General features: G+C 43.2%; 1 protein-coding gene across 2 annotated transcripts in view; it reads left to right on the forward strand.

Annotated features, from left to right (window-relative positions):
* RALY (RALY heterogeneous nuclear ribonucleoprotein) overlaps positions 1–21,933 on the forward strand; it is a 264,917-nt gene extending 242,984 nt beyond the window's left edge. The window contains exons 6-9 of one of the 2 annotated variants that reach the window (XM_040330366.1): positions 9,518–9,678; positions 10,912–11,025; positions 13,406–13,584; positions 21,314–21,933. In XM_040330366.1, the coding sequence (XP_040186300.1) occupies positions 9,518–9,678; positions 10,912–11,025; positions 13,406–13,581 (451 nt within the window). In that variant the 3' untranslated portion in view covers positions 13,582–13,584; positions 21,314–21,933. The remainder of the gene's footprint in view (positions 1–9,517; positions 9,679–10,911; positions 11,026–13,405; positions 13,585–21,313) is intronic. The other variant, XM_040330367.1, reaches the window with a different exon arrangement.
* The last annotated feature ends 1,011 nt before the right edge of the window (positions 21,934–22,944 follow it).

Genomic DNA, 22,944 nt, shown 5'->3' on the forward strand with positions numbered 1-22,944 from the left:
CATGGCAAACCTCAGATGGTGAAGAGAGGAATGAGGACTGGCATCCTATATCGATCACAAAATAGCAAGACCTTTGGCCCGAAGTGTCACAGCGTAAAAAATTAATTTGATTGTATTTTTATTTTTACCTGTCCCAAAATATAAATAAAAGGACAAGATAATAGTAACGGTGCCGGAAGCAAACAACCGCAGAGGAAAACTCCCGTCCGCAGAGGAAAACACCCGTCCTCCCCCATCCTCACTTGGAGGCGCTCCACGCTGACACTTTCCAGCACCGCCCCCTTTTTCCACACTGACCTATAGTAACTCATGCCTTCCTTGACAGACGCCTCCCACCCTACTCCCCCGTCCCTCCCCTCTCCTATTTAAAGCCAAGCAGCCCCACAATGTCAGACATTGCTGGACGGCTGCAGCACCATTATATACCTCACACTGCTGGTGGTTTTCTCTTTTTCCCTTGTAATTATTGCTTCCTTTGATGTCTTTGAGCTAGACTCCCAACCTGTTTTCATTGCCTTAAATGTCATTTCCTCACACTCTGCATATCCCTAAATTGTCATTTATATTATTCTCATTTTCTAGCTTCTGAGCTCTCTACTGACCTCTTTGGCTACTTTTTGACATTACAGGTATGTCTCTCACCTTATATATAATAATAATTTTTTGGCTCAGTTTTCCTCTGCGGTTGTTTGCTTCCGGCACCGTTACCATTATCTTGTCCTTTTATTTATATTTTGGGACAGGTAAAAATAAAAATACAATCAAATTAATTTTTTACGCTGTGACACTTCGGGCCAAAGGTCTTGCTATTTTGTGATCGATATAGGATGCCAGTCCTCATTCCTCTCTTCACCATCTGAGGTTTGCCATGCGTCCCGACTGCGATGTCCTACTAAGGGGTGTATTGAGCCGTTGAAACGTCTTGGGTGGTATGATGTTTTCTTATCTGTACCAGTTTAATTTCCATTGTATGTTGTTATTATTTTCAACACATTGCTATTTATTTATCTTTCTAGAAAAGTTGTTTGTTACACTCTCTGACTCCACACATACTTCGGTCCCTGAAGAAGGAAACCCGAAACGCGTTGGGCCCAGTATTTACATTGTGGACTCTTTACTCTTTTCAAATTACACCCTATATGTGTTGTTTTTAAAACTATTGTATTATACATGTTTACCATATATTGTTTGATACCTTTTGTTACTATTAAACTACTATATATTTTTGTATCTACTATGACTACTTGTACTACTGTTGCCTAAAAAGCCCCACCCTGGGGGATTCTCCAATTTTTATGTTAATTTTACACATTTGTAAACTTGTACATTTTGAAGATGAGTTAAAACCCCCAAAACAGTATATATTTTACTAAAGAAAAGAGCCTGGAGTATAAAATGTATGGTAAATGCATTTTGTTATTTAACACAACAGTAGTGCAACTGTTTATCAAACAAATAATTTCACTAAAAATGATTTTACTGCACACAAACACAATACAATACCCATTTTGTTATAAAATATCCATAATTGTCCATAGTCAACATAGTAAATACTTTTACAGCTCATGAGTTTACAGTTAAATGAGAATCATGGTCTCAGTCCAGCTTGTGCAGCTGGGTTGCCAACTGTCCATAAATGTTTGGACAGTTTGTAAAAATAAGCTGATTTACAAACTGTCCGTAAATGTCGGTTACGGGAAGCGGCTGCCCCATAAAAAATATGCCCTTTCAAAGTCGGGCAGGTTCAGGCAGGGCTCGGATGGGGGGTGGGCGCATTGATGTCTCAACTCTGTGGACTCTTGTGTAAGGGGGGCTCTGGTAACCAGAGACCCCCTTACATCAGAGTTCCCTTTTACATCAGGGTCAATAGTGTTCCCCTTAACATCAGGGTCCATAGTGTTCCCCTTTACATCAGGGTCAATAGTGATCCCCTTCATCAGGGTCCATAGTGTTCCCCTTTACATCAGGGTCAATAGTGTTCCCCTTTACATCAGGGTCAATAGTGTTCCGCTTTACATCAGGGTCCATAGTGTTCCCCTTTACATCAGGGTCAATAGTGTTCCCCTTTACATCAGGGTCAATAGTGTTTCCTTTTACATCAGGGTCAATAGTGTTCCCTTTTACATCATGGTCCATAGTGTTCCCCTTTACATCAGGGTCAATAGTGTTGCCCTTTTACATCAGGGTCCATAGTGTTGTCCTTTACATCAGGGTCCATAGTGTTGTCCTTTACATCAGGGTCCATAGTGTTGTCCTTTACATCAGGGTCCATAGTGTCGCAACATACATCAGGGTCCATAGTGTTGCCCTTTACATCAGGGTCCATAGTGTTGCAACATACATCAGGGTCCACCAGGTACCTCTGTGCCTCTACCCTAGTGTTTCTCAACCTTTTTTTTTTCAGTTAAGGCACCATTTTTATTGGGACAGCGACATTATGGTGGACACATTCGACACATTTTTGGCGCCATTCACATTTATACTGCGATCAGTGCTATAAATATGCATTAATTACTGTATAAATGTGACTGGCATTGAAGGGGTTAACACTAGGGGGTGAGGAAGGGGTTAAATATGTTCCCTGTATAGTGTTCTAACTGTAGGTGTCATTCGATTTGCGGTATTGTCGGATGTTTTTTCACCTTAATGTATAGAATGCATTAACCCCCTTGGCGGTATTCCTGAGTCTGACTCGGGGTGACATTTTCATACCAAAAGCCGTAACCCAGAGTCAGACTCTGGCTTGCCTCGCTGCAGCAGCAGACAAAGTTACTTACCTTGTCCCTGGATCCAGCGATGCCACCGCGCTGTGTGAGCGAGCGGGACCTCGCTCGATTCACACAGTGTCCTCCTGTGCCACCGATCTCCGTTACGATGCACGGGAGTGGAGAACGGCGCCAAATTCAAAAACGTAAACAAACACATTACATACAGTATACTGTAATCTTATAGATTACAGTACTGTATGTAAAAACTACACACCCCCCTAGTGGTCTGCCCAGTGCCCTACATGTACTTTTATATAATAAAAACTGTTGTTTCTGCCTGAAAACTGTAGATTGTCCATAGCAACCAAAAGTGTCCCTTTATGTCAAAAATGGTTTTAGAGCAGCTAGAAAACAGCGATAATAAATTATAATCACTTGCAGAATTGTGCGATAGCGATTTGTGGGGAAATTCGTCATAAAAAAATAAAAGTAATGACAGCGACAATTCTGCAACTGAGCAAATTTCAGTGATTTTGATTTGATTACATTATTGAATCATTTTTTATTATAATTATATTATTACTTGTTATAATTATTTATAATTATTTATTATATTAGAATTTATAATTTTGTTTTTAAAAAAATTTCATACCCGGGATGCCTACTAGTCTCTTGTTTGGTCAGATTTAAGTGAGTTATTCCTAAAAATTACAGACCTACAGTATAAAACGCCAAATTTCCTTGCAAATAATGGTACCGCTTTCAGCACCTTTTTTCTGAAAGAATCATACCGCCAGGGAGGTTAAGGTGAAAAAACTTTTACCTTTACAACCCCTTTAATTATAAGCTTGTTCTTCCCACTGACTTGTGTACAAGTTTTGGGCAATTTCGAGAAATTTTGCCAGGGCACCCATGAAGAAATTTAAAGGCACCCCAGGGTGCCTGGGCACTCTGGTCGAAAAAGGCTACCCTACATAACCAGTTTCTATTTTCACTGCTAGACTTTATCACACAAGAAAAAAGAGAATAAAGTATTCTCCACAAGATTTCATCTCGATCAGCAGTTCCTTTTTATTTTTATGGGGCACTTAATTTTTTTAAGACCTTCAGCCATTTTCAACCCACTGGCTTGTCTATGTGCACTGTGTGTCCTTTACTAGATATACTGCTTTTTCCCTCTTAGTTCTTTTCAGCAGTATTTAGCTACAAGTGGACAGGTTCAAGCTGTTCCTTGTGATGTTGTTCAGTTCCGCTATGTATAGGATTCCTTTGTATCCAGAAAGCAGCTTTGTGTCATGTCCTGGAGCAGTGGCAATAAACAACTTTCTTTCAACCTATACATGTGTAGCTAGCTTTTTGCTTTTGCTGAATGCACAACAGTGGCTCATGTTGTGTGTGTGTGTGTATATATATATATATTTTTTTTTTTATAGACAGGAAGCAGAGTACAAAATGCTATACAAAAAAAGAGAAGGAACACATAATAAAATTTTCTGTGATATACACAAATAGGTTAAGTGAAAAATTGAAGACCGTCAACCCTTTACAAATTTCTAAAGCCGCTGCCTAAAAAGGAAAAAATAATGGAAGTGGGCCTAAAAACCTTAACAGCTATTATTAAAACCGATACTACTGACGGCACACAGACAACAGAGGATGCTTTTATGAGAAAAGAATAGTTCTAAGTGATTGAAACCCACAGCAGCATGATGAAAGGAGTGTGTGCGGCATGTGAAATGTTGTAGAGTCACAGCGCCCCCTGCTGGCTATGACAGTGAATAAAAAGGGATTTGTGGAAATGATATTTATTATTGTAACTGTTTCCATTTTAACCACATAAAGCGGGAGTTCACCCGAAAAAAAAAAAATAACATTAGATTGATGCTCATTTTGTCAAGGGGAATCAGGTGTTTTTTTTTAAATCGAAGCCGTACTTACCGTTTTAGAGATGGCTCTTCTCCGCCGCTTCCGGGTATGGTCTTCGGGACTGGGCGTTCCTATTTGATTGACAGGCTTCCGATGGTCGCAAACATCGCGTCACGAGTAGCCGAAAGAAGCCAAACGTCGGTGCGGCTCTATACGGCGCCTGCGCACCGACGTTCAGCTACTTTCGGAAAATCGTGACGCGATGTTTGCGACCGTCGGAAGCCTGTCAATCAAATAGGAACGCCCAGTCCCGCAGCCCATACCCGGAAGCGGCGGAGAAGATCTCTCTCTAAAACGGTAAGTACTGCTTCGATTTAAAAAAAAACACCCGATTCCCCTTGACAAAATGAGCATCAATCTAATGTTAAAAATGTACTTTTTGGGTGAACCTCCACTTTAACCCCCGGACCATATTGCTGGTCAAAGACCAGAGCACTTTTTGCGATTCGGCACTGCGTCGCTTTAACTGAGAATTGCGCGGTCGTGCGACGTGGCTCCCAAATAAAATTGGCGTCCTTTTTTCCCCACAAATAGAGCTTTCTTTTGGTGGTATTTGATCACCTCTGCAGTTTTTAGTTTTTGCGCTATAAACAAAAATAGAGCGACAATTTTGAAAAAAAATAATATTTTTTACTTTTTGCTATAATAAATATCCCCAAAAATATATAAAAAAAACATTTTTTTTCCTCAGTTTAGTTCTTCTACATAGTTTTCGTAAAAAAAATATTGCAATAAGCGTTTATTGATTGGTTTGCGCAATAGGGGGTATTTTTATGGCATTTTTATTAATATTTTTTTTTTTTACTAGTAATGGCGGCGATCAGCGTTTTTTTTTCCGGTACTGCGACATTATGGCAAACACTTTGCACACTTTTGACACATTTTTGGGACCATTTGGCATTTTTATAGCGATCAGTGCTATAAAAATGCATTGGATTACTATAAAAATGCCACTGGCAGTGAAGGGGTTAACACTAGGGGGCGGGGAAGGGGTTAAGTATGGCTGCCCCTATTGGCTGCTGGGCGAGGTGACGTATAGCTACGTGCTCTCGCCTAGCAGAGCCGACCTGCCACCGTATAACTGCGGTGGCTGGATGGCAAGCAGTTAAATATTACAATCATTAACCACTTGCTTACTGGGCACATAAACCCCCTTCGTGCCCAGGTGAAATTTCAGCTTCCGGCACTGCGTTGCTTTAACTGACAATTGTGCGACGTGGCTCCCAAACAAAATTGACATCCTTTTTTCCCCACAAATAGAGCTTTATTTTGGTGGTATTTGATCACCTCTGCGGTTTTTATTTTTTGCACTATAAACAAAAAAAGAACGGCAATTTTAAAAAATATATATATTTTTTACTTGTTGATATAATAAATATCCCAATTTAAAAAAAAAAAAACTTTTTTTTTTCTCAGTTAAGGCCGATACGTATTTTTTTATGTATTTTTGTAAAAAAAAAAAAAAAAATCGCAATAAGCGACTGGTTTGCGCAAAAATGGGGAACAGAATTATGATTTTTTTTTATTATTTTTTTTTTTACTAGTAATGGCGGCGATCTGCGATTTTTATTGGGACTGCGATATTGCGGCGGACGTATCGGACACTTTTGACACAAATATGGGACCATTCACATTTATACAGCAATCAGTGCTATAAAAATGCACTAATTACTGTATAAATGTGACTGGCAGGGAAGGTGTTAACACTAGGGGGTGAGGAAGGGGTTAAATGTGTATCCTGGGTGTGTTCTAACTGTGTGGGGGGAGGGGACTGACTGGGGGAGGTGACCGATGCTTTGTCCCTATGTACAAGGGACACAGATCGGTCTCCTCTCCTCTGACAGCACGTGGAGCTCTGTGTTTACACACAGAGCTCCACGTCCCTGCTGTGTTACCGACGATCGCGGGTACCCGGCGGACATCGCGGCCGCCAGGTACACGCATCGGCTCTTCAGCGATGCGCCGGGACAGTGTTTAAAAGCTGCGCTCCCCCCAGGGGCGCGCGCGGGTAATGCACTTTAAATGACGTCCAAAGACGTCCACTTGGCACTTGAGAGCCGCGCTGTTGACGTCTTTTGTCAATAGCGCGGGTCTCAAGTGGTTAAAATGTTTGTGATAAAAAAGATATATATTATTATTAGTAGGCGTAGTCAGTAATAAAATAGACCTTTTAGTAATTTTTAAGTGTGCATGAATACATTCCTGAGCTGTTAGAGACTGTAAGCTCTCGTAGGCAGGGCCCTCCTGAATTTTTTTTACTGAATTGTGTTGTGACTGTGACTGTAAATGGCTTTGTCTATGGCCCCAAGTAGGCGCAAATAGAGTTAAAGCGGGGTTCTTGGCATAATTTTTTTTTTTTTTTGCAAGCTAAAATGAATCACATTAAATAGTCCCTAAAACATATTAATAGCTCCCCAATCGTTCCAGAAATCATTGCAAACACTTGCCTTATATCCTCCAGCTCATGTTGTGGCCGTATCCATCATATGTGTGGGCATGTGAAGCCCAGTTCCTTTTTCTTCCTGGTTTTCAGGGAGAGGTGCATGCTGGGTGATTTTTAGGCACAGTGATGCCCAAAGACTCCTGGGATATGAGTGTCATCATTTCCCAGGAGGCAATGGGGTCTTAGGACAGGAAGTTGAACCACCGCAGACTAGGAACTAGGAACTCCACTTTAATTGCATTTCTAACCCGTGTGTGCCACCTTTGGTGTCTGTACCAAGGCCAAACATTCCAGGGTACGTAAACTTTTTATCAGGGCCATTTGGGTGATTTCTGTTTTTATTATGATTAAAAAGGAATCCAAAAAACTGTGTGATAATAAATGGCTTCATGTGATTGCTATCCTTAAATAAAAGACAGTTTTTTGACATGATCAGTCATATTTTCAATATTAATGGCAACATTTCTACCAGGTTATGCAAAATTTTGAGCACAACTGTGTATATATATATTATATACACGGTATATGTCAACTTTATTTAGGCATTTCCCTGGAGTTTTTCCTAAAGTATTTATGTAAATATGTAAACCCAAACACTAAAGTTGTATTTTTCCAACTTTCATTATGTAATTTGAAAAGTAAATTTCAATATTTTTTAAATCTGCAGCTTTTTGTAAAATGATAACTGGTGATCCTGCTATTAAGGTCCTTGTTCAGGCCCTTCCTATTATGGGGCGACAACTCTCTCTCCCCTTCGTAATTGCTATCCTACATTGTCATCCTATCACACAAGCTTCTGATGGACATTGCAGGTGTCCATTGCTACTCACATTACCTAGGCAGGGTCTACGGTAGGGTTGTCCCGATACCGATACCAGTATCGGTATCGGGACCGATACCGAGTATTTGCGGGAGTACTTGTACTCCTGCAAATGCCCCCGATACCTGAATAGAATACTTGCCCCCCCCCCCGCCGCCGGGGGGACATGGCTGCATTATGTGGGGGACATGGCTGTAAAATGTGGGGGACATGGCTGTAATATGTGGGGGACATGGCTGTAATATGTGGGGGACATGACTGGAATATGTGGGGGACATGGCTGCAATATGTGGGGCGACATGGCTGCATTATGTGGGGGACATGGCTGCATTATGTGGGGGACATGGCTTCAATATGTGGGGGACATGGCTGGAATATGTGGGGGACATGGCTGTAATATGTGGGGGACATGGCTGTAATATGTGGGGGACATGGCTGCAATATGTGGGGCGACATGGCTGGAATATGTGGGGGACATGGCTGCAATATGTGGGGCGACATGGCTGCATTATGTGGGGGACATGGCTGCATTATGTGGGGGACATGGCTTCAATATGTGGGGGACATGGCTGGAATATGTGGGGGACATGGCTGTAATATGTGGGGGACATGGCTGTAATATGTGGGGGACATGACTGGAATATGTGGGGGACATGGCTGTAATATGTGGGGGACATGGCTGCAATATGTGGGGCGACATGGCTGGAATATGTGGGGGACATGGCTGCAATATGTGGGGCGACATGGCTGCATTATGTGGGGGACATGGCTGCATTATGTGGGGGACATGGCTTCAATATGTGGGGGACATGGCTGGAATATGTGGGGGACATGGCTGGAATATGTGGGGGACATGGCTGGAATATGTGGGGGACATGGCTGCAATATGTGGGGGACATGGCTGCAATATGTGGGGCGACATGGCTGGAATATGTGGGGGACATGGCTGCAATATGTGGGGCGACATGGCTGCATTATGTGGGGGACATGGCTGTAATATGTGGGGGACATGGCTGTAATATGTGGGGGACATGGCTGCAATATGTGGGGGACATGGCTGCATATGTGGGGGGACATGGCTGCATTTGGGGACACATTTAAAAAAAAGTATCGGTATTCGGTATCGGCGAGTACATGAAAAAAAGTATCGGTACTTGTACTCAGTCCTAAAAAAATGGTATCGGGACAACCCTAGTCTACGGTCAGTTAGGGTTTACATTTACTTTTGGGGGTCTATTCATAAAATTTGTTGTGCCAGTATCTCATACATCTTCATTATGATAAATGTACATCATTTGTTTATTTCCTAGGATCGTCAGCTCCATCCAGTGGCCACAATGCAGTATTTTCTTAAATTGATGTGTTTCAGCAACATACTGCATCATGGCCACTAGATGGAGCTGACGATCCTAGGAATTAAACATATTAGGAAAAATATGGAGATTATTTGTGACAGCTGTGCGAATGTTTTTTAAAATTCGTTTTTTAACAACCCCTAAGAAGAGCTCCAGACTTCTACTTTCTCGGATATGATGGGGCTTATGGTATCATATATGCTATAAAACATAACAGATACACAGGGCATTGTGATAAACAACCTGTTTCTCTCCATCTACCAAGGCTGTTTGAGTATCGCGGAAGAGTGTCACCAGCTCCTCGAGCAGTTCCAGTAAAACGCCCACGTGTGACGGTCCCTCTGGTACGACGGGTAAAATCAGCTCTACCAGTCAAGCTCCTCGCAAGATCAGCAGCCATCACAGGGAATGCAGCCAAGTTAAGATGTAAGTGCAAAGAAAGAAAAGTAATGCAACAGAAAGACTACATTTTTTTTAAACGGCTGTTAACTAAAATCATCCTTCTTTTAGAAATTTTGAAATTCCATGCACACAAGCTGAAATATCACATCAGGCTGTCTGGGGGAGTCTGTGCAGGGGTTATAGAGATGGGAAAGAGGGAAGGCACATCTGACACAAGTGGCCCCATGTGAGGAAAGTGCTAACTCACAAAATTATTATTTACATATTCTTAACAAGCAGTAAAACAGCTCCAAATCAAGCTCCACTCACCTCTCTAGCTGCTCGTACTGTGAAGTAATTGAATCTCAATGATCCTAAAGGCTGATGTCAGATGGGCGACTGACTGATAATGACCATGACACTGGTAATTGGTCGGAATCGCCAGTCGCTGGATCGCTAACAGGCCTTAAAGGGGTTGTAAAGGTACAATTTTTTTTTCCTAAATAGTTTCCTTTACCTTAGTGCAGTCCTCCTTCACTTACCTCATCCTTCCATTTTGCTTTTAAATGTCCTTATTTCTTCTGAGAAATCCTCACTTCCTGTTCTTCTGTCTGTAACTCCACCCCGTAATGCAAGGCTTTCTCCCTGGTGTGGAGTGTCGTGCTCGCCCCCTCCCTTGGACTACAAGAGAGTCAGGATGCCCACTAACACACAGCTCCCATCTCTATCTGCAATGTAGAGAGCGTCCTGACTATCCTGTAGTCCAAGGGAGGGGGCGAGCACGACACTCCACACCAGGGAGAAAGCCTTGCATTACTGTGTGGAGTTACAGATAGAAGAACAGGAAGTGAGGATTTCTCAGAAGAAATAAGGACATTTAAAAGCAAAATGTAAGGATGAGGCTTTGTTTGCCCATCGATAAAAATTACGCCCCCACCACTGCCCATAATTTAAAAATCCGCCCCTTCATTGTATTTCCTACTCCCACTGGCCTCAGTCTGACCCCCACCCAAGTCTAAAGAACATTAAACTGACCCTTTATTGGAAAGTTTGGAGACGTCAGTTTCTATGGTGCTTTATTGTGGGTTTTTATTCGCCTTCCTCTGGATTAACTGTGGTTAAAGGATTGTATATATGGAGGTTTTCTATTTGTGTGTTTTTTTGTTTTTTCTATGTTGGTTGAACTAGATAGACTCGTCTTTTTTCAACCAGATTAACTAAAGGTTTATAATTTGATTAAAAGACAATGACTTACTGAGATTCGATTTTTCTTTGTAGTAAGAAGCAACGAGATTCAAACTATTAAATCAGAGCTTACACAAATCAAGACAAACATTGATGCCCTGCTGGGAAGGTTGGAGCAGATAACAGATGAACAGAAGTCCTGCGCAGGTTAGTTGATGGGGCTTACCATAAAGAAGAATGAAGAATGGGGATTAGCATAAAGCCATTGTTTTACATGAAAATGTTCAGCTCAGAGACCTTATTAGTAGGTCCTATACCTATATCACGCTTATTTTAAGAGTTTTAGGGCGAGATTTGGACAAATTCTAGAATGTATTGTGTCTCTGTCACACTATACTGTCCCTAAACCCAGATAGCAAGCAATTGAGCTGCAAGTTTAAAAATGACTTTCTAAGCTATTGCTAGACTCGCCAGGCTTCACAAGTTTGTTGCACAATTGCATTAAGTCTGCATTGCATGACTCCAGATCAACTTCCAGTTATGTTGTGCAATAGTCATCCCACCACAGGGGTCACTGTGGCTGAATTTTCATGGTATAGACTTGCAGAGCTCTTGCTGTAGACTCACCACTGCAACTTTGCTCTTGCTAGAGACTTGCCACGCAAATTTTCTACAAATTGGAAAAGTGTTAAAGCGGGAGTTCACCCGGAAAAAAAATGTTTAAGATTAGATTGAGGCTCATTTTGTCAAGGGGAATCAGGGATTTGTTTTTAAATCGAAGCAGTACTTACCGTTTTAGAGAGCGATCTTCTCCGCCGCTTCCGGGTATGGTCTTCGGGACTGGGCGTTCCTATTTGATTGACAGGCTTCCGACAGGCTTCCGACAGTCGCATACATCGCGTCACGAGTAGCCGAAAGAAGCCGAATGTCGGTGCGGCTCTATACGGCGCCTGCGCACCGACGTTCGGCTACTTTCGGAAAATCGTGACGCGATGTATGCGACCGTCGGAAGCCTGTCAATTAAATAGGAACGCCCAGTCCCGCAGCACATACCCGGAAGCGGCGGAGAAGATCGCTCTCTAAAACGGTAAGTACTGCTTCGATTTAAAAAAACTACCCGATTCCCCTTGACAAAATGAGCCTCAATCTAATGTTAAAAATTTACTTTTTGGGTGAACCTCCACTTTGACTAGAACTTGTGCTTCAAGTGCTCTGCAAGTGTACAAATTGCCAGTGAAGATGTGGAGCAAGTTAACAGAAGAAAGCCTCGTACACACGCTTTGATTTGTGTGGCACGCTAGTCTCGAAAGTAAAGAGGTTACTAACAATATGAAAATTTTCATTTGACAGAATACAATGTTAGAAGTGACGAAACGTGTTGAATAGTTTTGTATGTATTCTTTCGTTTCTGAGCATTTTTTTCGGACAAAAACCATACTAATGAAATGAAAATCAGACGTTGAGTTCGCATCCGCCAAAAATGTTATAGTCTGCACATCCAGCTTTTGTCTGACCAAAAAGTGAAATCGGCTGTCGAAAGCACCGTACTAACGGTAAGATTCGCGGACGATCGGTCGTCATAACACAACTGACGTCCGAAAATCAAAGCGTGTGTACAGGCCTTAACAATGCAACACTGCCACAAATTTGTGGCAAGCTATCCTTGCTATCTGGGAAGGACTCCTGATAGTGACATATTGGCATGGGGCATGGGTTACAAAATGGAGATCTTTCTCACATTCCTTGCCTATGAATAAGGGTCTTTTTGGAGTGAATAGGGCAAGGTTCAATTCCATGTCTGGTCTTAAAGGGGTTATAAAGTTTGTTTTTTATTTTCTAAATAAGTTCCTTTAAGCTAGTGCATTTTGGTTCACTTACCTTTTCCTTCCATTTCCCTTCTAAATGTTTTTTTTTCTTTGTCTGAATTTCTCACTTCCTGTTCCTCCTTAATAAGCTTGCCCCCATCATCTGAGCTGCTCTGGCTGGGGATTAGTCAGCGTGCCCTCCCCCTTCCTTGGGACTACATCCCTGCAGGGAGATGATGTGAACGTTAACAGCGTCTCCCCGCAGGGATGTAGTCCCAAGGTAAGGGGCGAGCACGCTGACTAACCCCCACCCAGAACAGCTCAGATGATGGTGGAGAGCTTACTGAGGAGGAACAGGAAGTGAGAAATTCAGACAAAGAAGAAAAACATTTAGAAGGGAAATGGAAGGAAAAGGTAAGTGAACCAACAATGCACTAGCTTAAAGGAACTTATTTAGAAAATAAAAAACAAACCTTTACAACCCCTTTAACTGTCCTGTACTCAGGGCAGAGTTTTCCTTCTTTGTGACCAAACAGTTGTCAAGCTTGAGGTTTCATCCAAACTACCATTGTTGCCGACCTTCTCCATTTACTGTATTAGTAAAAAAGAAGAGCATAATGATATTTGGATTCACAACGAAGTTCCATGGAAAAATGCAATCAGCCTTGTATAGTACATAGGGAGCTTGTATGGCTTCTCGGGGAACCTTTACAGTAGGAGGGTCATCATCTCATGTGTAATGTACAGAAGCCTCCAATATTCAATGATGGGACTGTTCCCAGATATCTTCTTTCTTCCTCCAGCCATAACATCAAGAAAGAAGTCTGACTGCAGCCGTAGTGAATTCTCCCAGGACGACAGCACATCCGAAGCCGGAGACACAGTCACAGATGAACCCATGAATGGCGATGACGGAGATGATCTTGTACAGGATGACTGCACGGATGATCTAGTATGAAATGTAGGTGCCCCTTCATTCTACTTATATAAGGTTTACTTTTTCACACAGCATAAGAAGACTTTTAGCCAGATTCAGGTATAGTTACGCCGGCGTATCAGTAGATACGCCGTCGTAACTCTGAATCTGCGCCGTCCTACATTTAAGCGTATGCTCAAACTGAGATACGCTTAAATGTTGCTAAGATACGAGCGGCGTAAGTCTTCCTACGCCGTCGTATCTTAGCTGTCTATTTACGCTGGCCGCTAGGGGCGTGTACGCTGATTTACGCCTATAATGCGTAAATCAGCGAGATACGCCTATTCACAAACGTACGCTCAGGGCCGGTGCAAGGATTTTTGACACCCTAGGCGAAACCTAATTTTGCCGCCCCCACTGGGTCCGCCCCTGACTCCACCCCCTTCGCCAGTGTTAAATGGTTTGATTTAACCCTCTAACTTCTACATCTGTAAGACAGCTTGTTCTTTTGAAAAACATAAGACTTAGGCCTCTTTCACATGGAGCGGACCGTTTTAGTGTCCGCTCCGTGTGTGTCCGTTGGCTCAGCGGGGATCATCCGTAATCCCCGCTGAGCTGTCGGTGGACAGGGCGGTCCCCGCACACTGTGCAGAGACCGCCCTGTCTTTCCTCCGCTCTCCCCTATGGGGAATCGGATGAATACGGACCGTCTGTTCGTCTTCATCTGATCCCTTCCCCTGGACGGAAGAAAAATAGGGTTTTCTTCCGTCCGCAAAAGCGGATCTTTGCGGACGTGGATGGTTGCGGACGTTAGCGGATGCTTCATCCGCTAACGGACGCGATCCCATAGGGATGCATTACAAGTCCGTAAACGGACTTGTAATAAACGGACGAATGGTCCGCTAATGTGAAAGGGGCCTTACTAGCAGGATCACCAGGTTAATATAAAAGAGAAAACCTAAAAAAAAAAAAAAGAACAAAACTAATGCAGCCCATCTATAAATTGGTAATCTGCAGTAAATTAAATATTTTGCTTTAATACCACTTTAAGAGGATAAAGTTAATCAAGTAATTCTGTTATACAATTAATATATAGGCAGATGATGGTAAGGAAGGAGTTAAAACAAGAGATAAACAGACTGGAGTAAAGCTACTTCCAGTGCTGACAAGGAAAGAGAGTGAAGGGGGCTGTCAGGGAGGGAGAGAGAGAGAGTGAAGGGGGCTGTCAGGGAGGGAGAGAGAGAGAGAGTGAAGGGGGCTGTCAGGGAGGGAGAGAGAGAGAGTGAGGGGGGCTGTCAGGGAGGGAGAGAGAGAGGGGGGCTGTCAGGGGGGAGAGAGAGAGTGTGAAGGGGCTGTCAGGGATAGAGAGAGGGGAGAGGAAGAGAGTGAAGGGGCTGTTGGGGAGAGAGAGAGGGGGGGCTGGCAGGGAGAGAGAGGGGGGCTGTCAGGGAGAGAGGGGGGGGTTGGCAGGGAGAGGGGGGGCTGTCAGGGAGAGGGGGGCTGGCAGGGAGAGGGGGGGCTGGCAGGGAGAGAGAGGGGGCTGTCAGAGATAGAAGGGAGCAGAGTCTGGTAAATGAAAGAGCTCACTCACTTGGGAATAGTCAGTCTCACTGGTACTTCATTCAGCAGTGTTTTGTGTGTCTGCTTGTTTTGGATCTTCCCGCCCACCTCCTCTTCACAGACGAGTGCACAGGAGGGACGGGACGCAGGAGAAGTCTCTGTAGCTGCTCCGGGCAGACATGGTGGATTGGACAGAGGACACAGGAGGGGCGGGACTCTGGAGAAGTGTGGAGATCATGTGACATCATGATCTCAAAGCAGAGAGGGGGAATATCTGGACACACCAGAGCGGAGAACGCTCTGCTGGGGGAACTGCATAGCTGATGGACACATCAGAGTGGAGAGAGCCCCGTGCGCGGGGGGGGGGGTCGTCGTCGGCGGCTCTGTTTGACACATGTCAGAGCTGCCTGCTAGATAGTGGAAAGCTCTGCACAGTGCGTGTGGGAGTAGAATAAACAGCGGCTGAGCGCCCTAGGCGGCCGTGCGCTCCAAGCGGCTGCTTAATCTGCCTAGTGGTAGCGCCGGCCCTGCGTACGCTTGCCCGTCACAGTAAAGATACGCTGTTTACGTAAGGCGTTTTCAGGCGTAAAGATAAACCACCAAAAAGTTAAGTATGGACGTCGGAACCGCGTCAAATTTTGAAATTTTGACGTCATTTGCGTAAGTCGTCCGTGAATGGGGCTGGCCGTAATTTACGTTCACGTCGAAACCAATGAGTCTTTTCGGCGTAATTTGGAGCATGCGCACTGGGTTACGTCCACGGACGGCGCATGCGCCGTACGTTCAAAACGTCAATTACGTGGGGTCATGCCTTATTAGCATAAAACACGCCCACCTCTTCCCAATTTAAATTAGGCGCGCTTACGCCGGTGACTTGTCCTCAATGTTCCACTGTGGGGGAAGTTCCTTCACTGACTGCGCAGGCGCAAACTTCCCGAAGGAAATCCCCGAACTTCGCCCGGCATCCAGGCTCATTCTTTAACATCCCCGTGGATTGGAGGATGTTGAAAAAAGAGCCAGGAGGCCTGAGCGAGCGAAGCGAGCCGTCCGAGCGCAGCGAGGACGTGAGGCCGACTGGCCACTTACCTCAAAATCCACGTCGCCCTGGATGCCGGCCGCCGTTCGGGGATTTCCGTCAGCAAGTTTGCACCTGCGCAGTGCTTGAAGGAACTTTCCCGACAGCTGGAACCAGCTCAGCGCATCAGTTTGCGCATGCGCTGGAACTTCCAGGACACCTGGAACCAGCACGGCAGAACACCGGCACATTTACGCTACGCCGCCGTAACTTAGGACGCAAGTGCTTTGTGAATACAGCACTTGCCTCTCTAACTTGCGGCGGCGTAACGTAAATTACATACGCTACGCCCGCACAACTTTAAGCCGCCGTACGTGAATCTGGCCAAATGTACACAAGCCTAGAGATTCAATAACAACTCTACTTCCAGACTGCAGTCCAATAATGCTTTGTAATTGTCCTTAGAATCAGTAGGAGAGTAGAAAATCATGGTGAAAATTTGTGGATATGTAAAGTCTGGATTTCTGAGTTGCAGCAAAATAAAAAGAGGCATTTTTTAGTTAGATAAAAGTAACAGAATTTCACATGTTAATGCGCATTTGTGTGAACCGCCTTACCGGACAGACCATATGTAATGCTGCCTAGATTCAAACACCCATTCCACATTGCATAGCCCAGGTGGTGACACTATTATGTCAAACCAAATAAGTGTTCAAATCCCTCCCCACTCAGGGCTGATCCTAGGGTCACAGGCGCCTGGGTGCAGAAATATTTCTGGCACCCCCCACATGGGTGTGGTCATTTTACTAACTCCTCCCCTTTACAAATGTTTCTATGGCAATGACTCAACCACAGAGATGCTCCCCCACAGTCTTCATTACCCTGGGGTCCTTACATGATCTCTTAACAATAAACAAAAGACAGGAAGAGAAGCAGAGTACTTTATTGGGACCTGGAGGGGGGCCTCTCTGATGGACAAAGAAGGGCAAAGGACTTCTGTTAGAAAGACCCCCAGACATACTACAGACATGGTACGGAAGATGACCAGAGACTGCAGACATGGTACAGGAGATGATTGAAGACTGCACAAATAGTACAAGAAATGATACACCGGCGTACTTTCAAATTTCCCGCGTCGTATCTTTAGTTTGAATCCTCAAAACAAGATACGACTGCATTTGGGTAAGATCCGACAGGTGTACGGCTTCGTACGCCTTCGGATCTTAGATGCAATACTTTGGCGCCCGCTGGGTGGAGTTTGCGTCGTTTTCAGCGTCGGGTATGCAAATGAGCTTTTTCCGATGATCCACGAACGTACGCGCGGTCGTCGCATTCTCTTACGTCGTTTCTAGTCGGCTTTTTCCGGCGTATAGTTAAAGCTGCTATTTGGTGGCGTATAGATAGACTTGCCATGTTAAAGTATGGCCATCGTTCCTACGTCGAATTTTGAATTTTTTTATTTTTTGCGTAAGTCGTCCGTGAATAGGAATGGACGTAAGGCACATCTAAGTTCAAAAAATGACGTTGTTGCGACGTCATTTCGCGCAAAGCACGGCGGGAAAATTCAAAACGGAGCATGCGCAGTTCAATCGGTGCAGGGACGCGCTTCATTTAAATGAAACACGCCCCCTACTCGCCGATTTGAATTAGGCGCCCTTACGCCGTGAGAGATAGATTTCGCCGCCGTAACTTACGGCGCGAATTCTTTGTGAATTCGAAGTTTAAAAATGTAAGTTACAGCGGCGTAGCGTATCTCCCATACGCTGCGCCGGTGCAGATCTCTGTGGATCTGCCCCCGTATGTCCGCTTTTTCATCCATCCGTTTGCAGATGAAAAAGGGACATACGTTGGTCCCTATGAGATTGCGGGTGTCAGCGGATGAACATCCGCTGACACCTGATCTCGTCCGCCTCCGCAATGATCCGATTCTGCAGACGGAAGAAAACCCTATTTTTCCTTCCGTCTGCGGATCAGATGAACATAGACATACGGTCCGTGTTCATCCGATCCCCCCATAGGGGAGAGCGGAGAAAAGACAGGGCGGTCCCTGCACAGTGTGCGGGGACCGCCCTGTCATCTGACGGCTCAGCGGGGATCAACGGAGCGATCCCCGTGGAGCATACGGAGGCGGATCATTACTGATTCGCCCCGTGTGAAAGGGGCCTTAGGCATGAACGGGTTAAAATCACTAATGTTTTTATACATAACTAAATAAATAATTTTTTTATAGTTAAGAGTCTGAAATTCCAAGCACAGTATGTAGACCGGTGTTGTTTGAAAGGACAGGGCCGTAGAGTCTTTCCATGCCAAGCTCCTATTTAGCCTTGTCCGGTCAGCAGTGCGTGCGGATAAAACACGTGCACTAAATTACTAATTGTAGCTGACAGAAAAGGTATGATTACTCCCAGTAAAAGCCCATTTTGTTCCATTAGAAACAATAACACTTTTTTTCAAGTATAATTATTTTCTAAGAAACCTCATTGTGTGTTTTACTCGGCATAATGAAGTCTCGTTGTGTTGGAAACAAGTAGGCTGTTTCTTTTTCTGCAATAGTACTTATGTATTATTACGTAGACTACTTATACTAGAGAACAACATAAAGGTGTTTGTATCCTATGGCACAAAACATTTATTTAACCACTTAAGACCCGGACCTTTAGGCCAGTTTTTGCAATTCGGCACTGCGTCGTTTTAACTGACAATTGCGTGGTCGTGCGACGTGGCTCCCAAACAAAATTGGCGTCCTTTTTTCTCACAAATCTTTTGGTGGTTTTTAACCCCCTCTGCGGTTTTGATATTTTGCGCTATAAACAAAAATAGAGCGAAAATTTTGAAAAAAAATCTATATTTTTTACTTTTTGCTATAATAAATATCCCTCAAAAATATACATATAAAAACAAATTTCCTCAGTTTAGGCCGATACGTATTCTTCTACCTATTTTTGGTAAAAAAAAAATCACAATAAGCGTTTATTGATTGGTTTGCGCAAAATTTATAGGGGATAGTTTTATTGCATTATTATTTTTTTTTTTTTTTTTTACTACTAATGGCGGCGATCAGCGATTTTTTTCGTGACTGCGACTTTATGGCGGACACTTCGGACAATTTTGACACATTTTTGGAACCATTGTCATTTTCACAGCATAAAATAATTAAAAATGCATTGTTTACTGTGAAAATGACAATTGCAGTTTGGGAGTTAACCACAAGGGGGCGCTGAAGGGGTTAAGTGTGACCTCATTTGTGTTTCTAACTGTAGGGGGGTGTGGCTGTAGGTGTGACGTCATTGATTGTGTTTCCCTATAAAAGGGAACACACGATCGATGACAGCGCCACAGTGAAGAACGGGGAAGCTGTGTTTACACACAGCTCTCCCCGTTCTTCAGCTCCAGGGACCGCGGTCACGGAGCTTCGGTCCGGGTCGCGGGAGCACGGCTGGGCATTTAAAGATGAGCAGGAGGCGGTCCTTAAGCGGTTAAGGTTTTCCTTGAAAAAAGTGCTTATTTCCCTTAACCATTTTGCTTCCAAAACCTGTTTTCTGCATTTTTTGCACACACGTTTTTACACAAAAAAAAATTTTAGGCCATAAAATTACTTAAAACCCCGGAAACATGAGAACTTGGAGAATAAAATGGGGGTAATTCCAATTTTTCATGTCACGCATTAGCACAATGGTTTATAAAGCAAAACCTTTTTGCAAAAAATACACTAAAGTTAATTTTAGAGCACACAAACACAATATATTACCCAATTTATCTGTAAAATATAAAAGACAAGGTTGCGCCGAATAAATACCCAACTTGTCAAGCCTTAGGACTGCATGTGCCTGTGGAATAGCGACAAACTTCTGTACTCTAAATGTTCCATAGACAACACTCCAAAAGCCCCTACAGGTCATCAGTTTAGAGTTAACCATGAATTATTCCTCTCATTTAGGCGTGTGTGGCAATAGTAACTTGTGTAGCGCTGCGCGCAATTGACATTTTCATATATAACACCTTTGCCGACCGCAATATATATATATATATATATATATATATATATATATATATATATATACGTTGTGGTTTGCAAGCGGCTTACCAGGATTATGGCTGAAGATATCAGTCATAACACCGGGAAGCAGAATCGGGTGTTTTGATTCAAATCAATGCAGTACTAACCTTTTTAGAGATAGATGTTCTCCCACCGCTTCCGGGTATGGGCTGCGGGACTGGGCGTTCCTATTTGATTGACAGCCTTCTGACCGTCGCATACAGCGCGTCACCAGTTTCCGAAAGTAGCCGAACGTCGGTGCGCAGGCGCCGTATAGCGCCGCACCGACGTTCGGCAACTCGTGACACGCTATATGCGACCGTCGAAAGGCTGTCAATCAAATAGGAATGCCCAGTCCCGAAGACCATACCCGGAAGCGGCGGGAGAACATCTATCTCAAAAAAGGTAAGTACTGCATTGATTTTAATCAAAACACCCGATTCTGCTTCCCGTAATTAGGCCCAATCTAATGTAAAAAAAAAAATCGGGTGAACTCCCGCTTTAAGATGTCTCACCTTATATTAGACAGCTGTTAATAAAAAACAAAACATAGTCCCTGGCTGTTTGTCATCAACATATATATATATATATATATATATATATATATACACACATACACACAGAATCCTTGTTTTATAAACAAACATATGAACATATAATACACAACAAAGAATTTCCAGAGCACCATGGGTTAGCTAAAGAGACAGCAAGAGGCAGAATCCATTTTTGGATTGAGCTATTGAATAAGGGATAAATCACATAAATTGAATTAGGTGTATTATGTGTAATTAAACCCCAAATAATTTTATATTTTGTAGCTCATTAAGGCTAGGTTCACACTGCTGCGAATCAAAATTGCGTGATTTTACCACGATTTTGCAGCGCGATTTTGCTGCAAACTTGTCGCGATTCGCGTGCCACAATTTGAGCGAATGCCAGTCTATATATATATATATATATATATATATATATATATATATATATATATATGTATGTGTGTGTGTGTGTGTGTATATAGATAGATAGATAGATAGATAGATAGATAGATAGATAGATAGATAGATAGATAGATAGATAGATAGATAGATAGATGGAGTATATAGATATATGAGCAAATATAAAATGATGATTCAATTTTATGTCTATTTTCTTTTTTTTTTTAGGTTCATCACAGAGTTTGTGATCTCTAGAGGGATCTACCCCATGGATCTGTAAAAGGACTATAAACTTAAAGGTTGCAATTTGCCTCCACGGGACACCAGAGCATCGATTTTGCAGGTTTAAAAATCACAAATCATTATTTATCATTTTATAACATAAGAAACAGTGGCGGGCCTGGTGAAGGAAGAATACTATGGTACACCACACTGGCTGAAAACACCACGGGGGAACTTTGTCTGGTGGAACCATAGAAGCTGCATAGTATCCAAGATGGAGTCATCTGATGTTCCTCATGCAATGGAATGGCTGAGCAAAGAACTGAACACATTCTGGATTAAATTGGGATTTCCCATTTAGGTCTCTGAGATGGATAAACAGGGTTTTAATCTTTTGTGAAGTATGTGTTACCTTGTCTCAAACATGTGGAAGCAAGCAATGGTTCATAAGAAGACAGCCTAAGCAATTTTGCCACAAAAAAAAATGTTATGGCACATCTGCAGGCAACAAATAATGCCGATCAGGAAACCGAAATGTTATCCATAAAAAAAAATCCATAATGGCTAAAGTGGACTTGTTATCACCATTTACATGAATCAATAAGGCATATATTTTTAGTTTTAAATTGCTTTATTATTTTGTGCATCTTTATTGCAATGAATTACAAAAACACTGCTCCTGAGCAGCCTTATACAATGTGAAGAATAGGTAGGTGTGATGGCATAGTGTCTGGCTATCAGGAACAATAAAGAGATGTTAGCATGGTAGCGGGCCGCATCTGACCTCCCCGATGTGCTCAGGCTTAAAGGCACCAATCACCAACCCAAACACTGTTATGTGGTGGGAGGGGGCATGATGTCATCCTCCATCTAAACCCTGATTTCTAGGTCAACAGCGCTAATCAGACTTTGGTAATTTATCGAGCCGATGGCTAAAAAGTAGAACTATAGGTAAATAGGCAAATGTTTTTTTTTTGGATAGAGTAAGGGAGGGGGTATAACCCATCAGTTGTTTTTTTGGGGGGATAGAGTAAGGGAGGGGTATAACCCCCATCAGTTTTTTGTTGTTGTTGTCATCTGTGTCCCATTGGAGAGATTTCCCTTCACTTCCTGTCCCATAGTCAAAACAGGAAGTAAGAGGAAATCCCTGCAAATCCATTGGGTCCTCCCAGTTCACCAGAGCTACCATCCCCATTGTAAGATTCCCCCCTCTATTACTTTTCTGGGGACAACCCAAAATTTGGGATTTACTTTCACTTTTCGATGATGACAGTAACAAATAGAGAGGGTGAATCTCCCTAATCGGTGAAGAGTTAGCAATAAAAAGCTAACAGGTGTTCTAATCCCTCTCCACTCTGTCCAAAACAAAAAAAATGTTGTCCTTAGTTATACTTTAAAGGGGTTGTATGGCTTTGGTTTAAAAAAATTAAATAAAACATAAACATGTCATACTTACCTCCACTGTGCAGTTCGTTTTGCACAGAGTGGCCCCGATCCTCTTCTTCTGGGTTCCCTCGGCAGCTGTCTCGGCTCCTCCCTGCAAACGCTAACCCCCTTCATGGGAAGCTCTCTCCCAAGAGGGTTAGCTTGCTTGTGTGCTCCCGTGATACAGCCGCAGCTATAGTCGCCGACTGTTT

This window comes from Rana temporaria, chromosome 12 (genome assembly GCF_905171775.1).
Source record: "Rana temporaria chromosome 12, aRanTem1.1, whole genome shotgun sequence".
In the NCBI taxonomy this organism is placed as follows: Eukaryota; Metazoa; Chordata; class Amphibia; order Anura; family Ranidae; genus Rana; species Rana temporaria.